The sequence below is a fragment of the Melanostigma gelatinosum genome (assembly GCF_949748355.1).
Source record: "Melanostigma gelatinosum genome assembly, chromosome: 13".
NCBI lineage: Eukaryota > Metazoa > Chordata > Actinopteri > Perciformes > Zoarcidae > Melanostigma > Melanostigma gelatinosum.
The window spans coordinates 14,150,357-14,176,733 of record NC_136646.1 but is presented as its reverse complement, the minus strand read 5'-3'; the positions used below and the strand labels follow the sequence as shown (position 1 = coordinate 14,176,733).

At 43.9% G+C, this 26,377-nt stretch overlaps 4 protein-coding genes across 4 annotated transcripts in view; all 4 read left to right on the top strand.

The window, feature by feature from the left end:
* Window positions 1–601: 601 nt before the first annotated feature.
* On the top strand, window positions 602–8,774 carry fam117aa (family with sequence similarity 117 member Aa). The gene is made up of 8 exons (XM_079282359.1): window positions 602–861; window positions 2,536–2,681; window positions 5,059–5,154; window positions 5,363–5,476; window positions 6,175–6,291; window positions 6,707–6,938; window positions 7,050–7,224; window positions 7,464–8,774. Exons 1-8 carry the CDS (start codon window positions 738–740, stop codon window positions 7,681–7,683), a joined length of 1,224 nt encoding a protein of 407 aa, XP_079138485.1. The 5' UTR covers window positions 602–737; the 3' UTR covers window positions 7,684–8,774.
* A 723-nt stretch (window positions 8,775–9,497) lies between these two features.
* On the top strand, window positions 9,498–14,911 carry slc35b1 (solute carrier family 35 member B1). The gene is made up of 9 exons (XM_079281373.1): window positions 9,498–10,003; window positions 10,624–10,727; window positions 10,843–10,973; window positions 11,067–11,097; window positions 11,625–11,785; window positions 11,927–12,053; window positions 13,440–13,546; window positions 13,632–13,785; window positions 14,249–14,911. The coding sequence occupies exons 1-9, from the start codon at window positions 9,891–9,893 to the stop codon at window positions 14,299–14,301; spliced, it is 981 nt and encodes a 326-aa protein (XP_079137499.1). The 5' UTR covers window positions 9,498–9,890; the 3' UTR covers window positions 14,302–14,911.
* A 1,298-nt stretch (window positions 14,912–16,209) lies between these two features.
* Window positions 16,210–18,229, top strand: ndufa4a (NDUFA4 mitochondrial complex associated a). The gene is made up of 4 exons (XM_079281048.1): window positions 16,210–16,348; window positions 17,152–17,240; window positions 17,494–17,554; window positions 17,955–18,229. The coding sequence occupies exons 1-4, from the start codon at window positions 16,307–16,309 to the stop codon at window positions 18,009–18,011; spliced, it is 249 nt and encodes an 82-aa protein (XP_079137174.1). The 5' UTR covers window positions 16,210–16,306; the 3' UTR covers window positions 18,012–18,229.
* Window positions 18,230–25,833: 7,604 nt separating this feature from the next.
* Window positions 25,834–26,377, top strand: part of spop (speckle type BTB/POZ protein) — a gene marked incomplete at both ends in the record, with an annotated part of 133,286 nt that continues 132,742 nt past the window's right edge. The window contains 2 exon segments of the mRNA XM_079282512.1: window positions 25,834–25,883; window positions 25,955–26,117. Coding sequence (XP_079138638.1) covers window positions 25,834–25,883; window positions 25,955–26,117 — 213 coding nt within the window.

The window sequence follows — 26,377 nt, the reverse complement described above, 5'->3', positions numbered from 1 at the left end:
TCTACATGCCCTTTGAGGATTTTCTCCCATACCATCATATAAGTCTGGACCCTCAGAGCCCCTGCAGTGGCCTTTAGGGGTCCCTGGACCACACTTTGAATAGACCCCAGGGTTTGAACGTGGGTTTGAAGGATAGGAGGGGAAGGGCCATGAAAACAAAATTTCAACAAAGTGGATGGGAGCTTTAAGTTTATTTCGGGGGGGGGGGGGGGTCCCTTCAGAAGACAGATGGGTGTGAAGACCAATACGTGCTCAGTAGTACTCTGCAGCAACCAACCAGGTCGCCCTCCCTTGGAGTCATACTGCACGAGACAGTTGCTTCAGGTTGAGTCGAGCTGTTGTGGTGTCACTTTGCAGACAAGAGTAACGAGCAGCGATGTGTGGGAGCAGCGCGTGGTCTCCGCTCGTGTCCTCTTCTCACTGCAACATGAAGGATTATTTATGAGGATGCGTTAAACCCCAAATCTGCGCTCAGCTCGTCTCTCTCTCTCTGTGTGTGTCTGCGCCTTCAACCCGAATATATAAGCAAGAAAAATCATGGTCATCATCACAAAAGAAAGCTCAAGTTTGGTGCCCAACAAGAGGCCGGATCGGAGTTTTGGATCATCGCCGTGGATGAACTGAATGTGGACCGAGGGGAAGTCAGCGCAGTTGCAGTGAAAAAAGTGAAGAAGGAAAAAGCAGAGCCGTGTGCGTGTGTGTGTGTGTGTTTTCTTAAGCGGAGCTCGGAGTGGGGGATGTTGGGTAGAAGTGGAGGAGCCCCTCGGGGGTGCAGCAACCCCAGCCTGCAGCCCCTCAGAGCCACAATCCCATACCAGCTCCAGAGGGGATCCGCTCTCCTCTGCAGGGAGGTCAAGACTGGTAAATACACACTCGGGAGGAGGAGGAGGGGTGTGGAGGCTGCATTCACCTCCATGTGGTCCAGTGTTTTAAAGTTTATTTGGTGTCACTTTATGATCAATATCTGACTATATCTCAATATCAATATCTGAAATGATGTTGCCTGTGGGTTTCATTTACTACATTGATTTCTAGGGCTGACCACTAATCAGTCTTTTTGGTCGATTAACATTTCTTCATTCAATTATTTGTTTTTATGTTTTTTTTTAAAATGCTGAATGACTTATTTCCAAGAAACTTGTGAGCACATCTCTGCTACACATACTATTTTAAAGTGGTGCTTTTAATGTGATTCTCTGTGGGAAACTCACACAAACAGCTTTACAGATCTGTCTGTCAAATCGAGTAATTGATTAGTCGACAAGAACGCGTGCATGTTAGTCGACTACGAATTTCCTTGCGAAGCCTGCCCTATTTCCTTCCACCGAAATTCTCTTTTTCTGTATTGTATCACAAAAGAAAGACTCTAAAAGATGAATCAGCACAGACAATTAATCAGCAACTATTTTGACAACCCATTCATGGCTTAAGTCGTTTCTCAAGTCAACATTTTGCTTGTTCCAGCTGCTACCGCGTGAGGATGTGCTGCTTCTCACTGTGGTCGATCATTGTGAACGCAAAATGTTTCGGTTTTTGGACAAAAACTACTGGGGCTCTGAAAAACTGTGATGGACACCGATTGATAATTCGGGAAATTGATCAGCAGATTCATCAATAATGGAAATAATAGTCAGTTAGTTGCAGCCCGAAAGGAAAGCAATGCAGCAACAGTCCTCAGGTACGCACACGATGAAGCCCTTTTGAATGAGTAAGTCCTTACATTTGACCTTAATTCATTCACAACATATGATTTAAGAAAAGTAAAGCAAAAAACAGCCTTGATTTCAAGACTGCAATGGTTCTGTGTAAAGGACAGGGCCATGCTTCTCGTACTAATTCAGGGAACCATTGACCAACTGAACAATGAGGGCTTTTAACCCTGAAACATAACACTGCTCTCATAATGTTATTTGGACACCTAAGTCGCCTCTTTGCACTCTGACCTGTGGGATCTCTGCTTCACGCCAACGCAGCAGCCGCTTTAAGAGCCTCTCTATTTGACTTGAACTGTAACTGTGCCAGTCACATCTGCATGTAGAGGTGTTTATTTATACATTCAGTCTGCCCTGCAACATGACAACATACTGCGTCTGTGTGTGTGTGTGTGTGTGTGTTGCTGGTGGTAGATGTACTTGTAGCCTGTGGTGACAGTTGCCAGTGTTGTGTAGTTGGATGGCTTTGTGCCAGGTATATAGTCCACACCTGCCAGAGATTACAAATAGCTAACATGCACACACACACACGCACACACATAACTCTACACACTGCATGCTTACTGGTGAGGAGGAAGCCTGGGGGCAATCTTGTGAACAGCTACCACTGGTGTTGAAATACTGTTTAACCTATTTTTAAAAGGGACTTTTTAAAACACAAATATGTCACATGCAGTGTTGTGAGCTAAACGTGATCACACACGCATGAGTTTTTTTTTTTACTTCTGCAAGACCGACATTGTTCTGACATGTGCTGAGTTCAGGCTTGCGAGGCACAGACATGGCCACTGACTTAATGCGCTTTTGTTCATGTTCCCAAAAGCTGACAGGACCACGGCTCGCCCGCCGAAACCCACCATCCGCCGGACTCTGTCTTTGGACGCCATCGTCGGACCCTATCTGCACGGCCAGTGGCCCAAAGAGGCGGAGAGCCCGGCTGTTACCTGTGTCAATGACAAGGCCACGCAGGTGAATAATACGATATCATGACACGGTCAAAGGAGTGGTGACGACTTGGTGTAATGACTGTTATTTAACAAAACTGGGCCGAGATCAGTAGCAGTCTGTTATACCAGTGCTACTGAGAACATGTTCCCCATAAAACTTGTTGCTTCATGTTGCAGGAACAAAAAAAAAAAGCATGCAGGAGACCAACTGTTTTCTCTGCCTTGCTCTTCTTGTATGTGAAGGATTTCTATAGAGAACAAGATATCTGATGTTGCCTCTGCAGGTGTCTGGTGGTTCCAGTTTGACGCTGCGGGTGGAAGGCAGCCAACTGGAAATAGTCGTTTTTTTTTGTTGTTCTTTAAACTCCACTGTTCTTCCCTCGCTCCCCCCTCGACTGTATCTGCTCCTAACTAGTGCACAAAAGCCCCGACTAACATCGGCAAGCTCCGCAGCTTCGTCTTCGCCTGTGACACAGTTTAACCTAAAGAACCCCCTTTGCCTCCATTGTGAGGAATAAACCCCTCCTGACCTCATTATACAGACACCCCATCCCCCAGCACTCTCCTCAACCACACACACACACATGCACCCAACCACCAGCACCTCCTTCTGCCACACTCCCTCGCCATGACTTCAGATGCTATAGCTTATTGTTCAAATTGTGATGTTAATTTCTATTTCTGTCGATTTAAAAAAACAGTAGGTTATAGTCTGTCTGTCATGACAAACATGTGGTCAATCCCACTTGGGATTACAAGACACGATCCAACATACATCTGCCATTAGCACGTAAAATGGAAAGAAATAATAACATGCTTCCAAAAAACACGTGCAATATTTTTCTCATACATTTTACACTGAATAACGATAATAAATGTAGTTAACCGCCTTTAACTATGCTGTAATTCTACGGATATGTGCAACAGATGGGCATGCATGTGTGTGGACAAATAACATCCTTCATAATACAAAGCAAACCAATAACAACACTAAATATCACCACGAAATTGGGGTCAACACACTCTAAGAAAATAAGTGTGGTGTTGGTTTCAGGTTCAGGAGATTACATTTCGATGTAAGTTGTTCCTGTTGAATGCTGAAATAATTAATCAATAAAGCGGTTTGTTAAGCGAAAGAAAATAATGGTCAAGATCTTTGATAACCAAGTAAATGTATCAGGTGTTTATCAAGCAAAAATGCTGAATGTTCTCTGCCTCCAGCCTTCCAAATATGAGGATTTGCCGCTTCTCTGTTTGATATAATTGGAAGTTGAATCGTATTTGGTTTTGGACTGTTGATCCGAAAGAAAATTAGCACTATGAGTCGCCCAAAGCAGAAACACTAGCCAGACCAAATGTTCTGCTCCCTTTTTGATCCTTTTTATAGATTCGAGTCCCATGACCCCCCTGTTCATATTTTGGCCAGGGTGGGGTTGTTGGTGTTGGATGATGGGGGGGGGGGGGTTGGCAGCTGTAACTCTACACCGATGTCACTGTATGACTGACTCATTTAGCCGGGCGATGCACTACGTATGAGTGGACTGGACATGACAAGATGGTGTCTGTGTTTTCCTGCAGGCACTTAAGGCACCAGTGAGGTTTCTCTGAGTTGTGAGGCCGACACCTGAAGAACAGGTCAGGTATTTCGGGGACGGAAAATCCTGACATAGCCGTACTGCAGACAGAGCAAGCTAAATGTGTAACGCTAGCTGCCTTATGATGCCGGTGAGGGGCCAGTGAGCGTGTGAAGCAGTTGACTAGAGGCACCAGAACTGTGAATATCTTTTCCCGTGGGTCAACTCAACCTGGGTTTCACCTGGTGAGGATGAACTGCCAATCGTCTGCTCCCAACCAACGGCCGGGAGCGGTCGACCCGGCGCCCTCTGGTAGAAAATCAAGAGTCCATGTGAAGAAATTGGTACGAGCATATGAGTGAAAGTTTGACGTTAAGGAGTTGTGACTAAGAAAAGAAGAAGTGCACAATGAACGCTCTGTGTTTTCTGTTTGTCTTAGTTGTGTTTTCTCCACAGTACCTGACTTTGTGAACAACAAGGTTACTTAATGTGCGATAGTGTGCGTGCGTGTAAGTGCACTGAGGTGTAGTCCCCACCGTGATGTGGTTTGGATTTGTGTGGAAGCCGAGCTGTTTTGCAGCTCTGGGTGGTTTTTCTCGTCGCTTGCGTCGTGTGCGAGACAGCTGTGGGGCTTTTCTTCTGTGCTGTACTCTTACGTTGTAGTGCTTATTGGAAGCGCACTGGGTTTAACAGAAAATAAGTAAGAGGCCTCCAAAAAGGGCTGAATTGCCAAATTCCCCAAAAAAAGGCCATTTTATACCACAGCCCCCCAAATACAGGACTCTTTATTCACCATGCTGGAATAACATAATTTTTTTTTCAAAGACTCCAAGTTCCTGGGCAGAGGAGACCCGAGGAAGGAGAAGCGCCGGCGGACACAAGCGCTCGGCCTCGTGGGGCAGTGCGGAGCACCTGAGGGAGGCAAGTATCAGTGTATCACTCCAGCAGTTCATCCATCAGCGTCCCTGTTATTCCCTCTTACTCACACCCTTTATTCTGCACCCTTCCGCCGATGGCACGGAAAAACATGATCAGCTCCCCGAGGGGAAAGCGAGTAAACGCTCCCCTTTCAGAGAGAATCGTAGTGACTCTTGAATCATTTTTTCGTTTTACTCCACTCTGCCCTCAGGTCGCCAAGCTGAGGAACCAGCTGCAGAAGCGCTCCCGCCATGTTCCTCCCCCAGCAGGGTACGAGCTGCCCCACCACCCCCTGCCGGCAGGTCATGCAGCAGGCGTCACTCAGGTAGCCCTTGCTCTTTTGTGATGACAAACTGTCTTCCACAGGCAGACTACGAAGCGCTTAGTAACAGGGACGTAAAAAAAAAAAAAAAACAGCGGTGCTTTTCTTAGTAACTGCTGTCATCACGTCGCCTGCGTTAATGCCATGCTGTCACAGGAAGACCATCTGAAACCAGCATATCACAGCACATCATATGGATGAAATATTCTGTCTCGTATATGTGTGTGTATTTTTACCCTTGACCCACGGGTTAAAAATGACCCGCCTTTGCTAAGCCCCGAAACTAATGCGGCTTAATTGAATTTTAAACTCACAACAACATGAAATTCTGGGTTTTTCCTCTTCACGGTTCAGAAAAAAAACTTATTTGGCAACAAATTTATAATTCTTATATACCGGAAATGAGGATTTCAATTACCAAATACAAGTCTTCTCCCATTTTTAACCATTTCCTCCACCCACAAGGTGTATACATACGAATAGAATAAGATAATAGATAGACAAAAATTTGCTTTCTTGTGGGGCATTTGATGAATGGTCATTTCAAATATTGTGGTAGGTAATTTCTATTTCCCTTATATTGTCCCCTAAGGCGATTAATCACCTAAACTGAACAAATCAAACACGGTGTAGGAGTGAAGGAGCTGTGGCTTTAGGTAATACTTTAGGTAATACTCTTCATTTGACGTGTTGTTCTCCAGACGCTGCCTCTGATGCCGCTGAACAGACTCGCCACACGGCTGCGACGCAGTGTTGAAGGCCTCAACCTAGAGCTGGAAGAGGTGTTTGTGTCTGAGAAACCTGACGATAAGCATGAGGTTAGGCCGCTGAGCTACACTTCACAAACACTGAGGGTTAAGATTAGTAAGCTAACAATTGCCTTTTCCCCTGTAAACTATCAGGTTCAGTTCTGTCGTAATAAGAAAATACTTCCTTTTTCATCACTGTTTTGATACTGAGATTGTTTTTATAACACCCTGGGGGCCTCGAGGCAAAAAATACACTTTGCTCTGCTGTTGAAATTCCCTGCAAGTGCCGAAAGAGCAAATCGAGCGTCACATCATCAAAGTGCCAATAGTAACACGGTTTAGTTTTCAAAACTAAAACGATTTTGACCTAATGTCTAAGCAGCTGCAAGGCACAGATTGGCAGACTGGCAATCATAAGATAACGAGCTTGTTGTCATGAAACAGCTTTGAAACTCCTTCACTTGTTTCCTCCTGAATATTGCAGATTTTGGATATCCCAGATGGCCACAGGGCCCCTGTCCCCGTCCAGAGATGCAGCAGTGGCTCTCAGAGTGAGCCCTCCCCCGGCCCCTTGGATCTGGATCCTTCCCTCCTCTCTCCTTCTCAGTCCCCCTGTCCTCTAGATCCATCGCTTCTGTCTCCATCAAATTCCCCTTCTCCATTGAACTCATCTCTTTTGTCTCCGTCACAGTCTCCCTGTCCCATGGGAGAGCCAGGTTAGACAACCCTTCATTTTTTGTGGCGTACTGTATGCGGAGGTTTCAAACCGCAATGTATCATTTGCGTATTATTCATAAAAGTTTGAATGTTTCTGTCCTTTCTTGCAGAGCTCGTGGACTGTGAGACGGCGTGTCCCGCTCCGTCGACGTCGCTGCCTTCGTTTGCGTTGGATCCTCCTCTGTTGCAGCCCTGCTCCTCCGCTCCTCGTCCCAACAAAACCTACTCCTTCCAGCGCGAGCCGCCAGAAGGCTGCGAGCGAGTACGAGTGTGCGAGGAGGGAATGTAAGTTAACCTCTTTGTAGAACAAGGCATCATGCACTGAACATATGAACATGTAATCACTGTGGCTGGCCACTAGAGAGCCTCAGCCCCCCCCCCCCTCGCCCCGATTGTTAGTTGCAGACTTACTTGCGATTATGATGTTATAAATGTGCAAAATTGCATGCAAAGTTGTGGTTCTTGAAGCCCTTGATGAGCCGGTACCCTGTGGTACATACCGTCCACTCTCTGCATCTCTTCAGCTCCAGGTCTGCCTGTCAGCATGAGCCTCTCCTCCAGCCTTCCTGCCCTGACCCCAATAAAGTCAACTTCACCCCCCATGGAGGCTCCGCTTTCTGCCCTGTCAGTCTTCTGAAGCCTCTTCTGCCCTCCATGGACCTCCTCTTCCGTGGCCTGTCAGTCTCTCCGGTCACCGGCTGCCCAGGTCAGGCGTCCCCCACCAGGCACCTGGGCATGCAGTAGGTGGGTGTCTGAGCAGAGCCTCCTCTCAGGACTGAACCGCGCTGTACTGCCAGAACCCACACAAACTGGATATGGTCTATATGCCATTGGTTACCTGTGGTCACGTGGCTCATGATCACTGTGATCAAAATAAGAGATTGTGACTTATACTTTCGATTAATTTTGGCCTAAAATCCGGCTGTTTTACTAATTATCTCCACCGTCAGGAAACCATTTAGCTGATATTTACATCATCAGCACTTAGTATTCCTCCATATGTACTATGGATTAATAATGTGGAAAAGGTTTTACAGCTGAATGAGTTTTGATGTTGTTCTTTTTTATAAAACCGATTTTTTTTTTTTAGTTGTGCATCAGCGGTTCAAACAAAGTCTGCAGTCTGCTCGGGATGTTTTCATTTTTAATGTCCAAATGAGTGAATTCAGAGGCAAAAACCCCAAGCACGTACAACACGAGTATTACTTTCTTACTACCCTTTACCATCTGTTGAGCAAAGAATTGTTAAGTTTAGTTCAAACTTTCAGCTTCATTTGAGTACTTAATATGTTTGATCCTTAAATTTCAGAAAATTTGTTTGTTGGAAAGAAATATTTTTGGCCCAAGGTTTAATGATGGCCTACTTTTCTACAGATGTATTTCAAGGACAATATATATATATATATATATATATATAAATATATATATATATATTTGTGTCTTTATTAGGAGGCTGGTGATACTGTTTTTGTATTCACTGAAAGAAATCAACTTGCATTTCTGAGTATACTTTGTGGAGTATACTTTGTGGTTCATAAGCAGGAATGGATGTTTTAGTAGCTTTAATTGCCCATGCGGGAATTGTTCTAACCAAACAAAACCAATTTTGTCAACTCTTTTAAGAGTTTGAGTTGGCCAAGCTTTGAGTCTTTGGTCTAATGTGAGCCTCTTTGCCCGAAGAGGTTCTGGGTAGAAAGACTGAATGTGTCAATAGTCTCTTGGGATATGGAAGATGTTGATTCCCTCTGCTTCAATTAAATGGATGAAACTCTGTCATTGTCAGCATGATCATATGCAACACTGAATAAAAAGAACATCCTTGTATTTTCTCTGAACTGAGTATGCACCCTTTTAATACTTTAAATGTTTAGTGTGCCACTGCGAGGAAAATAAAACAACCAGATTTCCCCGGAATGTAAATACCTTCTATACTTTTTTATAATTACTGTGGTTGTTGTTGTTGCTTGCCTTTGACCCGTGGATTTGCGGTTTTTAAATCGAAGCACCGCCCTTTCAACCCAAATCCATTGTGATTGGTGGAGGAGAAAAAAAATGATCTCTGTTGCCTTACATGGACCAATGAATTTAATCCACATCCTAGGACGAATAAAAGGCACGCGACGTTTTCAAGAAAGGACCTCATCAATAGCTGCTTTAGCAACTGCCCCACGACACAACACAGCAAGTTAATTACAATATAACAAGAACAATATGCCTTTCTGGAATGAAATTTAACGAAGTATATTTACTTAAGTACAATGTTGTGGTACCTGTGTAATTATAATGTGTAATTCCTGTAGGTTGATTTATAATAGAGAATAACTAATCGTCTAAAATGGGCCATTCTGCATAGCGAGTGGCTTCTCTTTTCGGTACTTTAATTGCATTTTTTTTACATTGGATCGACGTGGTTAGAATTATCACACGTATGTGTGTTAAAGATATAATTTATTAAACTAACAATGTAATTGTTCAGGCACAGCTGTGGACACCCCTGAGGTCCAGTCATTAAACCAAATTTCCTGACGCGACCGCTTTTTCCCTTTTCCCACTAATTACAGGCTTTCATTTCACAATGAAAACACGAGCTGTGCTCTGCGGACACTATCGGTACCTATCCGGTGGGAATGTGACGGTTCATATCTATTAATTGACGAGACATTTATTAGATACATCAGAATGATACGAAACAAACAAATCACATGAAATCTGACTGCAGCTGCAGACAAGTCAAGGTACCGTTAGCGAGCTTTGACGAATTGACAGTTACCGTGCACGAGAAGGTGACAAAGGGAAACCTTTGACGTTAAACCGCCCGCAGGTACGACACCTAAGCGGAACACTCGAGCACCATTTCCGGGCTCGCCACGTCGGCTATAGTGGAGCGGGACGTCGGTGTGAGGGGCAGCGGAGCGGTGTCTGTGAACATACCCGGACGGCTGGAGGACAGCATGGCTGCTGGGAAGCCCGTCACGATGTGGGACAACATGCGGATACGGTTCCTCGTGTGCTTCCTCGGAGTCTTCGTGTGTTACTTTTACTACGGGATATTACAAGAGACCATGTAAGTAACTCGCAGTTAGATGACCTGTGTGGTTTATGTAACGAATGTCTTTCTGTCCCGTACCAAACTCCAGTCAAACACGAGCTATTATGTTAGTTTTTGTGATTATTTTATTATCTGCTATAGATAATATACAACCAAGTGCAGCATATGTTAGTGCGTCTGTTGGGCAATCTTTACAAATTGCCCTTACTACTACAGAAGGCAGGTCTGACATCAAATCGTCATATTTTTGGAAGAGTTTGGCGTGACATTCTGTTCATATCAGAAGTGTTGACCCCTACACCATTGACCTGTCTCATAATAACAATAACAATAGAATAAAAAAACAAACCCAAAGTGGTTATTTGTAGTTATCTAGCAAAAGGAGATGAAGGCAGGGGAGTCCAGTTTCTGTTGTTGCCTGAGTCACTAAAGTGGGCAGGGATCATATCCGCTTACAAAATGTTTGCACCCCAGCAGCAGCCCTGTTACAAACCTAAATGATTGCCCTCCATTATATATAGTTGTGTGTATATATAAACTATATATAATAATATTGACATGATTGTCCATTGAAACCAACTGCTGCTCTGTGATCTGTTGCACTCGATACAGTGTTGTCTCTCTGACTCTTGCAGCACTCGAGGTGATTATGGTCAGGGAGACCAAAAGGAGAAGTTCAGATTCGCCCGGACGTTGGTCTTAATCCAGTGCGTTGTCAGTGCTCTGTTTGCTAAGATCTGTGAGTATGTGCTGCGCAGAAGAGACACACAAACTAATAAAAATGCTTCATATGAACAGAAAAAAAACCCTCCCAAGATTTATTCCTGAAGCCAAATCTTCCTCTTTATCATCAGTGATCATTTTCTTTGAGGGCTCCAAACCGGATCACACCAAGAGCTGGCTCTATGGGCTGTGCTCCCTCTCTTATCTTGGAGCCATGGTGTCCAGTAACTCCGCCCTTCAGTATATCAACTACCCCACACAGGTGAGTCTGCACCTTTTAGATGACATGATTCTCTTTAATGTATTACTGTTTGGTGCTGCCTTACCCTAAAGCTATGCTTTCTTTTTGTGATAGGTGTTGGGTAAATCCTGCAAGCCCATACCAGGTAAATGTGTGATAGTTGGCCTTCTGCTCTCCGCCTTCATATCACCTGGTTACCTGATTGTCACACACATAATTAGTTTTTTAACAACAGGAATTATATTATCATAGTACAAACAATTCCTTGGAGCTGGTAACATGTAATGACAATGCCCGAATATTTGGGGTTCTATACTCTATGCTACAAAATCTGAAAGAGCCCAGAGTTCGTAAAAAGTCAATATTGACGCACTCAGAAGCTGCCAGGTCTCATAATGCATTGTGCTCATGGTTATATGTCCCAGTGTGTTTGTAGTACTTAAAAAACAAGAGAGATTCTAAATGTCTTTCTAAACTGATCAAGGAAATACCTTTCACGTTACACAGAAACACACACACACACACACTCTGTCACAATCCATAGTTTCCCCTCTCAGGGGTGAAGGCCTGACATTATTGTATCCAGTGTAGGATTACCGCAAACTCGAGAGATGTCACCCTGGTACCCATGGCTAAACAAACGTCTGTCATGCTGTTGTTGTGTTGTTGCAGTGATGATCCTTGGTGTGACAATACTGAGGAAGAAGTACCCGCTGGCTAAGTATCTGTGTGTGCTGCTTATTGTGAGCGGTGTAGCGCTGTTCCTCTACAAACCCAACAAGAGCTCAGCTGTTGCAGATGACCATGTTTTTGGGTTTGGAGAGATTCTGTTGGTGAGTTTTATGTTCCATCCATTTCACCGTTATTCCATTTATTGCCGATCAAGTCTGTGCCTCCCTGCTGCAGCCACACCGCGACATCTCCGTGACACTGGTCTCACGGCTCGGTGGTGTGTTTTTAAATCTGTGTCGCAGCTCGTCTCTCTGACATTGGACGGTTTGACTGGCGTGGCCCAGGACCACATGAGGTCTCGCTTCCAGACGAGTGCCAACCACATGATGCTGAACATCAACCTGTGGTCCACTCTGGTGCTGGGGCTAGGTGAGTCCACCGCGCTCTCTGCCAAACTCTCCTCTAGCCGAATATGTGGCGTGAGGCGCCAGGACTCGAGCATGTTAGGGATTCAGTCCAACCAAAAGTACGCCCGGGCGGTTGGCCCACCTGCAGCCAGAGAGGATAAACTAATGAGCTAAATCACCTTGATATGCTTCAGTGCTGCCAAAATATGACGTAAACACTGGTGCACCGAACCTCCTGTTGCAAAGCACATTGTCAGAGAAGGATGAAAGCAAAGGTTTAAGGCATTTCTTTTGTTACGTTAATGGCTTTTTGTAACACTATAGTGGTCAGTTATACACTTCACGACACAAAATGATCGAACCAGAAACAATTAGCTTGTTGTCTTTGTATAAAGCTGGTGTAGTGTTTGTATATGCTGGCACGCAGCTGCTTGTCCTTGAGCTACAACTCATATATTGTGTTAACATGCTTAAATACAGGTCCTTTATTAACATGCTGGTTAACAAGATGTAGGATCAACACCTCAATTATATCATCACTGTTGATGTAATGTGCTGTAAAATGCCATTGTTGATTTGTAGTCACAGTACATTCAGGGCAGATAGCTGCTGGCGTAAAGTACCGTAGCTAATGGCGATTCAAATAAGTACGAAAACTCAAACCAAAACCAACAATAGCTGTGTTAGAGGCTCTTTAAAAAAAAATGTGATCACTTTTCTCCCAAGAGCCAAAACTCATTAATTCAGTCAAGGCTGAAAGGGTTCAGTGTTATCTTCATAGATAAGGAATCCTGCACCTCAAAGCCTGCAGTTCTGCGAGGAGGTCGCTGTGATATACTGAGGAGTAAGGCACATAAAACGGATGCAACACACCGAGAGGCTCGTGAAGGTGAGGCACAAATGGGCTGAAAGATAAAGATCAGAAGGTCAAAGCCGGTATGAGAACAGACGGTTATCATTCCCACCATGTTAATTGGTTGTGTCTGCTATCTCTTAGTAAGTGTCCATCTCTCCTGCACACATGCTGCACTCTTTCACATTACAGGCCGTATCACATGAAAAGAAAATCTATATTTAAAAGTGATGAATTCAGTTCCAGGCTGCATTAAAATGAGGTCTTCAGGTCTAGTTTGTGCTCGTAACTTAAAACACTCCACTAGCTTTGACGTGCTGGTATTTCCCCAAAGATACAACAGTATTCTTATACCTCTACTACTACACGTCCATGACACCCCCACAGCAAGGCGTCATCTAAACGCTGTTGCTGTATTACACCACTCGGTGGTGCTGTGTGCCCACACAGTGAACACGATGATGGGATTTATTTCAGCGTGTGTGACAATATGTTCAATTAGTGAGTTGTTTCTAACATGACATCATTTTTCATCTTCTCCCTCTTTGCTCTCAGCGGTATTGTCGACGGGGGAGATATGGGAGTTCCTGAGTTTTACCGAACGCCACCCGAGCATCATCGATAATATTCTTCTGTTCGGAGTGACCAGTGCTTTAGGCCAGGTGGGTGGACACCTGTATGAGGTGATGGGTAGTGTTGTGTTGTTGGAATTCCATTCCTTAATGTTTCTTTTAACTCCCTTACCAGACCTTCATCTTCATGACGGTAGTGCACTTTGGGCCTCTGACCTGCTCCATCGTCACCACCACCAGGAAGTTCTTCACCATCCTCGGCTCCGTTATTCTGTTCGGCAACGTCATGACCACCATGCAGTGGTTTGGCACCATCCTCGTGTTCCTCGGTGAGAGTCAATTCTGGTTAAACACTCCGTCGCCCTCTTTGGATTTATTGTAAATCTCTCACGTGCGACTTCCCCCTTTTTATTTTCCTCATGAATACAGTGTGTCGCTGTAATATCTACGACAGCCTATAACGCCAGCAGATGCTTGAAAGAAGCCTTCAACTGTAGCCTGAGACGGTTACTGTGTGTGTGTTTGTTATAACAAACAATAAGGTCCAATTGGGGAATACTTAGGCTTCCCACGCAAACCATTTGGTCGAGTGGTAAATTATGCATCGAGAGTATAGCTGAAGGGGAGTCTGTAAATATAACACAGAAATAGTAGGAGAAGAAGCAGGAATGCTCAAATAGTTTCACGTTTTTATTGGTTAAATTGGTAGTTGAGAGTGTAAAATCATTTCCGTTTAGCTGCCGAGGCTGTGCTTTGCTCCTTAGTCACTTCTTTGCTTTTTTCTCTCTTTAGGTCTCGGATTTGATGCTAAGTTTGGCAAAACCCCCAAGAAGACGACCCACTAAAAACATCTGGAGCAAAGAAGAGAAAGGCAAATGGAAACGCTCTGTAGCGGGTGTCTTATCATCATAAGACGTCCTTTACAGGCACACTGTATGTGCCTATGAATTGTTCAAGTATGGTCAGACATTTAACTTAACTGTATTTAAAAGAGAGTCCAGCTGCTGTTATATACTGTTGATTTATCGAAGCGACACCTGAAGGAACTATGACAAGCCATTAACATTTTTTTGACCACACATCTGTGGAGTATTTGGACAGGTTGAAAGACAAAGGGGGGACAATACTGTATTTAGAGGAATCTTTTATGTTTCTGAAACCAGCTCACCTCCCTTGGATGGATATCGAAACCAAACAAGGAGCAAAACATATGTTTCCAGCATTCTCATGGACTTGCCACTAAGTAAGGCTTGGTTTACAAACTGTTGCTTGAATATGTGTAATCATCACATATATAGTTTATTTCTTGGCAAACAATCAGCCAAGTATCATTTCATTTATAAAATATAAATGGTTTTATGTTGTGTTTTGTCCAATCTTACAATTTAATTGTTTTTACTCCTGATTTTCTACAAGGGGAAAATAACTTGCCATTAAATGGAAATTGTGATATTTCATGGTAACTTTCTTTTTATCACACAGACTTCACTTGATTGGTTCACATCAGAGCCGCTTGTTGGACAATGGCTGTAAAATAGCCCAAAACACTCAACGTCATGACCACCAGCAATTAATGTATCTCTTAGCCAACAAATAAAAAATGATGTTCACTACTTGTTTTACCACATATCACTTAAATTACGGGGGAAAGTAACATTTACTCAAGTAATGTATTTAAGTACAATTTAAAGTAGTTGTACTTTCCTTTCTCTGCTACTTTATACTTTACTCCCACTACATTTCAGAGGTAAATATTGTTCTTTTTACTCCGCTAGAGGATTCAGATGAATACAAAATCAAATGAACAAATACATTCTGATGTTTTGTTGTAGATCAAGCTATCCAGCTGCATGCCAATTCATTAAAACTAGCTCCACCGTTATACCTGCTGAAACATCTAAGTGATAAACATAACAATGCAGCAATTATTAGACTGTTATATAATATATATTATTCTGAAATTAGTAGTTTTGCATATTACTTTCACTATTGGTACTTTAAGTGTATGTACTTTTACTTAAATACAGTTTTTAATTGCAGGACTAAGAGTATTTTTACACTGTGTTATTACTACTTTTACTAAAGTAAATTATCTGACAGCTGATATTGAGAACTTTTGTATTTTTGTAACTAATCGAATTTCTTGAAAAGTTTCCTTCTCGTCTGATGGAGATAAACAGCGCCCCCTGCTGTCACTCTGTGACGCAGGCAGTTCACCTCACACTGATACAAGAGACAGGAGCAATGTGTCCTGTTATCGCCATCATGTCACTGACATTCATTCACTAAATAGACTTATTTGTTTATTAAATGCAGGCATTTAAATCATCAGAAGATAATTAAACTAATGCACAAGGTAGAGTTAGTAAATAAAATGATTAAACATTAGCCACAAGGACGTTATGTGAAACAGGATTAAATACACGCTACACATTATATACATTTAGGCCAAAAAAAACTTCAGCTCTTTAGAGAGAAAAATATAGGCCCAATACAGATGTATGGATTTGTTTTGGGGTTGAAAATCTAATGATTGTATCAACATGATCAACATTTCGTAGATTTGCCAGAATAAAATTCAGTGTGGCCATAAAATCTGAAGCGAGACAGCAGCATATTGATGAAACCCTACAAAATGTCTCTGTAGTCATTACATTCATTGTGACATAAAGGCTCTACATGGTACACATAATAATTAATAATCGTGTGTTTTCGTTACTGTCGGTCAGGCACTATCTCTCGCATCCTATTCGTGCGGGTCGTCCGCCTTTCTTCCTGCTCAATTTTGCAGATTAAATTGCGGACCGTGTTGGCAACACTCACTGTACAACCTTCACTAACGGCGAAATCATGCTCGCCGTACTGCGCAAGCAGCTTAAAAGCCACCCAGCTGTGAGTACATCCCGGTTATATTCAATAAAGATTCGTGTTAAATGGTTTCTTTCAAATGCCGTCATCTTCGTCTGTGGATTCGTGTTGCTAACCTATTTTAGCTAAGCTAGTTAGCTTTAGCTAAGCTAGTACTCTGACTTTGACCGCACTGACTTTGAGAAAGTTATGTTAAATATTAAAAGAAGTTTCACTTTTTTTAATCGTTTTCTGTTGCAATCATGGGATAATCTGTTCCTTATGTAAACAAGTGACGGGACTTTAGTCAGTAGATGTTTTGCAGTCAAATCGGGTCACGACCCAGAAGTCGATAGCAACTGTTGGTAACGTTAGCTAAACAGAGGGTCTGTGTGCTGCAAATACCACCACATGCTACTAGTTAGCCAGTTAGCTGGCTAGGTAGCGTTAGCAGGTAGCATTTCTAGATGTTTAACGTTACCCTCACTAGAAACCTCACATACTTTTTCATGTACAGATTTTATTTGACTTGAGTCAAGAAGTGGTGACTGAAATATAGTTGTAAACATAACAAGTAACGTAATTAAACTAAATTATCTTGTCTCAATATTTGGCAGCTGTCGTCTGTCGGGGCAAAGAAATTGAGTCAGAGTGAACACATTAAAGTTTAATATTTCTCAGGTAACTGTCTAATTTAAAGCAGTTTTTCCCCTGACTAGTCGTACAGGGAAATGTTTCTGTTTAAAAGCTGCCAGCAGCCTCAGTGTGTTTACTCAGCTCTTTCTTGAGCTGTGACATTTAGCCTTTGTTAGTGAAGGCTTCTTATCTTCCTGTCTTGTCTCCTACAGCTGATCCCCCTTTTGTTCTTCATCAGTGGCGGGACAGCCATGTCCATGATGTACCTGGCTCGTCTGGCCTTGAGAAACCCTGATGTGTGGTAAGGATTTAATGCTAAATTGTGACTCGAGAAACGTCTTGTGTATTTTATTATTTTTCAACATGGCAAATGGGGGGGTTTAGAAGGGGGGTGTACAGAAGTAATTTGCATCTGTTGAGATTTGCAGATGAGAAAAAATGTATAGAGGCCGACAGCTAATGTAACTAAATATGTTACCGCTCTCCCACGAGTGTCTAGTTACAGTCCCTCCTGATTAATCTTTCACAATGTGTACCTGATTCTCCTCTTGCAGCTGGGATCGCAAGAACAACCCAGAGCCCTGGAACAAGATGGCCCCGACTGATCAGTACAAGGTGCGCCTCCGTCTCCTCTCAGGGAATCTTAATAGTCGTGCTGTGTTGCAGTGTTGGTTCTCTGTGCTGAAGGCAGTTGTAATCTGGGATCATTGTATGGGTCTTTGCCAGACGTGTGGCTGAGCCATGGATTATTCATTATGTTGGTTTAATCAAATGACATAATCTGGTTAACGTTGACTTGTAGAAAGAAATCGGATGAAGTCATTAACTCCACACACTTATTCAAAAGTAATCAGGAGTTTTCTAGAGACGACAAGAATGCTGATGTATTCAGGAACAAGTATTTAACCTTCTTAGATTTTATTATTCACCTTTTTTTTTTTTATTATTCTGCAACAACAAACAAACTAAGTCACATGTTAAGTGTTTGTTCTTGATCTGAGATTTGTATTTTCAGTTCTACGCAGTTACCGTGGACTACAGTAAGCTGAAGAAGAATGGCCCTGATTTCTAAAGATCCCATCTTCTGGACCAAAAGCACAAAGAAGAGCTAAACCGCACAGCCCCGTTTTGGAGCTTCCTCTGGGAGACCAAGGGATGCAGAGGCTAAACCCGCACAGTTGAATCATATTTAAGTTTCCTCATTGCATCCAATTGGCATTTGTAGAACATGTCACTGATTTTCAATGGTTGGCAATAAAGTGAAGGAGTCTTTTCTCCTCCATACAGAGAAAAGAACCCGTTTCATTCATTCTGACTCCATTTTTTGGGCACTTTGCTTTCCATGTCCTTGAGCTTCCATCATGTTTTAGTTTGTTTTGTCACTTAAGTTTATATTTACTCTAAATACACATTTGCATTGCCACCCAGAACACCCTCCACACTCTGGTTACAATCATATCATGCTTTGCTGTTACTATACGGGCTTTCACCTCATTTCACCTTGTCCTGCTGTGACCAACTGCGGGTGAGTTAAGTGCCACACGGTTCTTGGCCGCCATCCAGAGCCTTACTGGTATGGCATGGGCAGACTTTAACCTTTTACTTACATTTGAGCTGTAGGCTGCCTCTGGTGGTCGCTGTGGCAGTCCAGAGGACGGGGGTGATAAAACCTCATCCGTATTTAGTCCAGTTTATGAAGCCTACCCAGAGCTTCTGATGAAGAAGTCTCTAAGCTGTGTAAAGGGAAGAGCAAGACAACAAAGGCTCTCTCAAAAGGTTGACTTCTATTTCTATTAAAGCAATAACGTGTTCTCGTTCGACACTGAACAATTGCAGGACACGTGGCGCTGTTCCTCTTTATAGAATGCCATCGCTCTCTTAGCCAGATGAGATTGTAAATGTCAACAGGTCGCTCTGCCCTACAGGCAACTCGGGGGGGGGGGGGGGGAAATGCGACAAGGATGAGCAGCCAACGCAGCGCAGGAAATGTCAAGGACACCTTCATATTTGAATAGAAGCCCACGTCTTAATTCTCCACGGCTGAGTGAGAATTAACTTCAGGCACAGCATGTAACTGCTCCGCTTTTCTAGCGCTATATCAGTTCAGCTGGTGTTGAAAATTGGAAATAACACAACGTGCCTTTATATTCCTCGGCTCATTTTTAAAAAAAAATTTCATGTAACGAGTGTTTACTTAAAGAAAGCAGAATAAAAGTGACATGCTGTGGCTGTTCCTAAATGTATGCTGCTACTGAAGCAAGTATTTGGCCTGAAACCAAAGTCTTCAGCACAAGATGGAAAGTGAAGGGATCACCGAGAGGCGGATGTAATGTCCTTCCCAAATTTCCCATCCAGTAGTTAAGACATTTAACTCAAAACCACAAATCTAAATCGTGATGTCAGAGGAAAAGTATAATGATCACCAAAGTTAATAATAATAATGCATTTTATTTGTTACACACTTTTCATTTAAAAAAAAATCTCAGAGTGCCACAGAGCCAGTACACAGTTAAAACATAGTTAAAAAATAAACTATAATAAAAACCAGTGAATGTACAGAAACACAAAATAAATGATTTAGGTCAGAAAGGCTTTCCTGAATAAAAAGGTTTTTAGGCCAGTCTTAAAAGAGACCAGTGTCTGTGTTGCCCTTAGGTGGTCAGGGAGACTGTTCCATCGGCATAATAAGTTAGCAGTATTCATCCTAGAATGTCTGTAGAAAATGTATCAATCCTTCAGATCTAATGATTGGATCGGTCACGTTATGAACATTGTTTTGTGTAGACGGTTAAAATGAATAAGTGGAGTCACGGAGACGGCATTTATTGATTTTTACAGCAGACCTGAGATGTTGATTCAGGATGGTGACGCAGTACAGAGCAAATGGATTTTGTTTCCGTCCTCAAGTTCCAGGTTTTGTTGCCCGACATTAAAACTCAGCAGCCATTGACCGGCCCGTTGCTGCTGGCTGAGGAGCTTTTCTACAGTCCGTCGTCAACACTGAGGGTCAGCTTTTGACAGCTAGCCAGAGGGTTCAGAGTTCAAATGGCCTCGTGGCGCTGAATTCTCTGAGGACACCGGCTGAACAAAACTGTAGAGCCAATCTGCCCCGCATCTTTACCCTCCCCCCCCCCCCCCCCGACCTCTGACCCCTCCGTTGAATCCAGCCCCTTTTTCCTGCCACGCTACAATGGCAACATTGAAAAAAGAATGAGGGCAAGGCGATTGCTGCTGCAGATTGTCTTCTAAAGGTCATGCCAAAGATCAGGCAGTGTAGAAACGGGGGGAGTGCAGCGGATCCTGCACCATTCGTTCCAACAAAAAGCCCTTACTGAAGCATTTTCACAGGGACTGTGTGAGTTTGAAAGTGTGTGCAAGAGCAGGAGCGACAAATACACTTGTGTCATCTCACACCCACACTCATGCACAGATGTCTTGGTTGCTCGGTAATATTCTTCGCTTATAAAAAGCCACGTTAGATAATTCAAGTTGTTTTACTGGAATGTCGTGCAGAATATGGCAGTTCAGATTTCCTCTTATTGAAGTGCACAAACTCCTGCGTTGTCTTTTCAAGTATTTCTATCTTGAGTATTCTCATCGTATCGCTCTGATCATTGAAGTTCAGCTGTGGAGATTATGCAGAAATACGGATGACATTTAGCTCAAATTACTGCTTTTTATCGTTTGTTTTTTTCACCCACGAAACGAAGTGATGTCACTGACTTGACACTCATTTCTGCTTCAGTTTTGCTGCTTTAAACCTAAATCTATTGTTGTTCTCGCCCACTTGGAGGCAGCACAACAATCTGCAGCAAAACTCACATATTATCTCACCTTGTAATATTGTTGCGGTCAATGTGTTAGCAAATAGTTGCCTAATTACGCATCCAACAGATACGGGGCAACATTATCAATGACGATGAGTCATGCTTCTGACCCTCCAGTGAGTCCAATATTCACTTTTTATTTCACTCCGTTTGGCTCTCCACATACTCGTGGTAATATCTGCCTCTTTAGTGATGCAATGCTCCACGATGTTCACCAGCTAGTTGCTGACTTTGTCCGTCTGCTGTTTGGTGCATCGTTTTATCATACAGTCTGGGATTAGTGATATCTCCTCCACTTTCCAGCTCAAAAACACGAAAAAGATGATGATTATCGTTCTAACTCCTGTGTCGACTCTCTCTGAACTTCAGATCTGCAGGTGCAGAAGCATGTGCTGTCTCAATTAGACATAGAGTATCGAAAAGTCCAACAACATGGTCACGAATCAACACACCCTCTTCAGTTTATTAACTTACTGGTATTCTGAACCAAGGAGGAAAAGAAGAAAAACAGTTCTCGCTTCCATCCACTGATCTTGGTGTCATTATTGCCTCTGTGATGCCTTAGCTACCTCTCAATTCCCTCTCTGTTTTCCCTGAGTCACAGACATGCAAACTCGGATGCATTACGGAGGGAACTGCTTTCCCTCTCCTGCCGTGAGCTGTGTGGAGCAATGAGTGAAAACCTTTCTCCCTCTGATTCTCCCAGAGAGAGCGTCTCTCATTTTTTTTGTCATTTGGTGTTCAACTCTGAGCTGCTCTCCACTCGTACTCGCTGTGTCCTTTGTTTTTTTCCCCGCTTTCGTCATTACCTTCTCTTTCAAGAGTTTTTCAATTTCGCGAAGCCCAGACACACACACACACACACACTCCTTCTTTTTCTTCCGCCTCGTGGAAGTTGTATTCCAACAAAATCACATTGATCCTTGAGCTTGCTCACACAGGATGACAAAGTGCCATTTGCAGCAGACGCACAAAAAAGGTCAGGGTTGTCGATGTATTTTTGCATGAGGGATTGAGTAAGGCCACTGCAATCTAACAGCCATTTCAACAGGAATACCACAGGAATTAATCATCCCCGATATCTCAGGGACAGAGGAGCTGGGGCGAGCATGCTTTATGTGGTGTTTCAGAACACGCATCACTCACTTTGGAGCCAATATAGCGCTCTGCAGGCTGGATGGTTAGAGATTGTCTCATAAATACAAGGTCTCAGGTTTGATCCCCAAAAACAACAGTGTGTCTCTTGTTAAAGTGTCCTTGATCAAGACAGCGGATGCTTCAGGGTAGATTGTCAACCAAATGAAAAGGGATTTGTAAGTTAAAGAGCAACATCTGATGTGTGGTTATTGTCCTTGGGATGGAAAGACATGAAGAATGGTCACAAAAAAACGAAAAGACACGCCCGATGCAAGTTCCCATCATCATTGGCATCTGTGTTTAGATGAAATCTGGTTTTTTTTTCTGCATCCATGGTAGGAAAGCAGGTCAAAATTTAAATAGTTGAAAATAGAACATCTGGCTGGGCCTTGTCAGTCAGCAGTGCGTAATGAAATATGGAAATTGGGGTGCTCTTCAAAGAGATACGGGCCTCTGGGTGCCGTGCTGGGTCTCAAGCAGGCCCCTCAACAGCCCCGGTTGGAGCCCCGCCCCTCTGAAACGTGTGCTACATTTCCAGGTGCTACCGCCGCGGCCTAGTCCGCCACCAGTGCCAGCTCGTTAGCGCACACAGCCTGGTGGAGCTGGCAGCTGGCATCATTAAACTTCAAACCGGCTTTCGACCCTGGGTGCCGCCGCGGGGAGAGACCGCCCGCTCATCCGCCTGCCAACAGCTGATTAGAGCCACGCTGACACCAGCAACCAAACTCCATCCACTCACCATCCAAACAGCATACACCACCAACCACACCGCAAACAAGACCATAGAATCCAAAACAGTCCAAAACAGCATCCAAACATTAACCTCTGAGGACGAACCAGTGACCGAGTGTCACACAGGTCTCCAGAAACGACCCTGAGCCCGAACTATTTTAATTTGACAGTTTTCATCTTCATGAAGATGATCCCATTCTATTCAAACTCAATGTTCATGCTATGTAGCCCTCAGGGACTGTTGAGGATGGCAGGTGTAACCAGTGGTTGATGTAACTCTCCACCCACATAACAGGACATATGAACACAGGCATAGTCACAGCCAGCTATTGTTGTCTGGGGTCCTACCACTTCCTGGTTTGTGGTCTATGTTGGTATGAAGACATGTGACAGGTATGTCAGCGTTCACTCAAACTGGTGGGCTTTAAACATATTTCATATCTTTCAGACTGTAGTTACAGCCTTTAGATGTTGCTCACATCATCAATTTTGCATATATGAGGCTCGCAGTTGCAGCCTTTGGTTCTCCATGAACAAGTGGCAATGTTGATGTGTTCAGCTAAAGTCCAGACTGTGGGAGACTGCTGCACCGACGAGACGAAGGGTCCCACCGACAAAATGAATTGGGAGCCTTTCGCACATGGCCATCAGCATGGGTTGTCAGCAGCTGCTTTAGGGTTTTAATGTTGTTTCTATAACAGATTTACTACATTTTCCGTTTCTTTTTGTGAACCTGAGCCAAAGCACATCGGGCAATCACCTTCTGAAGTCTGATGACAAGATTTTAGGAAGTCGCTGCTTTGGGTTGGGAAAAAAAACATTTTTTTCCACAATCTTTTTTTTCCAACTCCCAGATTTTCTGTTTGCCCCTGTTGCTGTCTTAGTGCTAAGCTAAGCTAATCACCATATGTAACAGTCTGAAAGTGATATCCGTATTCTCATCCAACGCTTTGGCAAGAAAGCAACATGAGTGCATCCAACTGGAATGGAAGGAGTCCGTCTTTCTCAACAACCGTTCATCCAATCGACGTCCCACTCTGCGGGTGCATTGCTGAGGAGAACCCAAAGAGGGGCAGTGTCGAGTGTGAGCTCTTGCAAATAATACGTTATGTACACACTGTGTCGTGTATTGAGCTGAATCCCCTATTAACCTGTGTCGAGTGTGAACTTGTTAAGATGAGCGGTTCTCGAGAAAGCTGCATGCAGCAACACCGGAGGCCAAGCAGTCGGCCCGTTCTGAACAGGCCCGTTTGGAATGGGCATGGCACTAGTTTCCCAAAATGCAGAAGAAGAACACGCAGAAGCTTTTCCATGATTTCATCGACATTCTCCATAAGCTGACCATCATCATCTCCATGTCCCTGACCAGCTATCCACGTTATCCACGTTTTTGCTGATGTCACTTTCAGGAGTTCAGGAGTTCACAAAAACATACAACATCATTCCTCGCCAAAACGTACAAATACGCCTTTATCAACTTCCTTTTAGGGACGAAGCGGAACAATTTGCAAGATGTTTTGTCATTTTGATAAAAAAAAGAAGTAACTCACCAAGTGCACTCAGCTCAGAGGGAACATGGTCCCTGAATGTTCTTTTGATGTGCTTTTCTTCACAGATATTGCCTCCAAATAGATTGTTGGCCATTTTTTGCTCATTCTTTGCCTTCCATTCAAATGATGAAACACGATTTAATTTGCACTCAATCAGGTTCAGGCATGGCAGAGCGCCCGTATCTCGCCAATCCTCAGTGATGCACATCAACACTGGTCCCACTGGAGCCACAAACAGTTTCGAGCTCCATTATCATCCCTTTGTTTCCTTGCATGGCTGTTCTTTTTCTTTTCTTGCCCACTGCTGGGCTCAGGCAGAGACTTGGTAATTTGCACTGTGATTGAGTCATGAATCATAATGGCTTGATTATTTGGCGAAAATTGGTCTCTTTAGATTCATTTCATGTACGGTGATAATTGAGAAGCTTTGTCGGTCTGGATAATATCAAACTGTTGGACTGACTTGCTTTACACGTCCCTCAGTCAATTATTTGTGCCAGTGGAAAACTCATTTCATTTTTTTGTTCGTGCAGTGGGAAAATCTCCAGATAATTTCCTTTAAATCAACGTATTACAATCCTGCAAGGCTTTGGGAGAAACCTCTAAATCTATACTCTCCTGTGAGTAAAGACGGATCTCCCATGATACCCTGCGGTTCATCAGAGAGCTATTTTGTCCATCCCTTTGGGCTCCGGGTCGTCGTTGAAGCGTCCTCGCTGTCGCCCTTCCAGTCAAACACCGGATCTAAGAAGCCTGTTTAAATATCGATAACTTCCTTGGGATTTGGTCCGATTTGTTTATCGTTGAAAGGAAGCTTTTGCTACAACCATAACTTTCTTCCTGATTGGCAGAGAATCCATTAATGTGCTCTAAAGGCTCCTCTGGGAGCAGCGTGGGCTGCTGGGAGGAGAGACAGACCAGCAATGCTGCTTTGGAGAGAGGCCTTTAGTCATGATTCAGCTCTACTGATAATGAAATGCTCACAAATATCAAGGCTAATTCTGGTAAAAACCCAAACAGGGAAGAATGTATTACTCTGCAGAGAGATAACGGGGAACAGGTGCGAGGTCTGAAGGAGCTACTGCAACGGCAGCATTTAGAATTTTCTGCTTTTTCTTTCATGTGGACCACCTCCTTCTAACGAGAGCTCCGTGCATCGTTAAAAACAAATGAGCGGCAGGTTAATAGGAGGTCCAGTAGAACAACTGGTGTGGGTGGCTCGCCTCTTAAAGGATCCCTCATGAGCTGTCTGGCCTTCTTCGGAGACCATGCATTGATTTATCGCAAAAGCAATGACCCAAAGGTCACCGAAACACCCTGTGATGGACTTCAGTGCGTCGGGGGGGTTTGACACAACCTTTTTGACCTCCACCGTGCATCACGATGCTCTCTTTATCGTGCTGCCACACAGTCCACATGCATCACGTCCAAAGCACCCCTTGGGGATAGTACAGCTTCACATCAGCTCGGCACCTCTCCCTCTCTATCCTGTTGGAAAAAACGAGCCGCTTACGTGAAGCCTCCAGTCGTGATCATTTCAAAGCTGGCATTGTTGAGAGACCTTGAGAGGGCATGTTTTGTCTGTCTAAAAGAAATGCTTCCACTCAGCCAGGGCTTCATCGCAAAGATGCAGTTGTTGCTTGCGTCCATGGGGAGGCAGCACAGTGTTTGTGGGAGAAAGAGGGGCGAGCCCTCTCTGTAAGCAGTTGACCCTTGTGGCGGTGGAGGGTTTGGTATCGGTCTCCCCTGGCACGGTGCCCTCGGGCCAGGGTGGGACAGATCCGCAGAAGCAGCGCTGGGACCGGAGCAGAACCTTCGGACTCCATCTGTCGCTTTCGCCACAGTGGAGAAGAGGGAGACGGGGAGAGCCAGAGACAGGTGGGCCCACCCCCCACCAGCTGGCACTGCAACCAGCATCTGCCCACAGCCAAGGCAACTTTCCTTTCTCCTCGTCATCGCCGATCAGACGGCTCAGCCTCCTTTCTCCCTCTCTCATCCCCTCCACCTGCCACACTCCTTTTATATGCTTGTATCGTGTGGCCCAGCAGAATGAAGAGCACTTCATTATCAGCACACTTTGACGCTTTTCCGATCAAAGATTTTACTCCGGTATTGTTTCTTCTGCTGCTGTTGCCGTCTTCAGTCTGCAGTTTCATAATTCAGAACTAAATCAACGAGAGCAAATATGGACA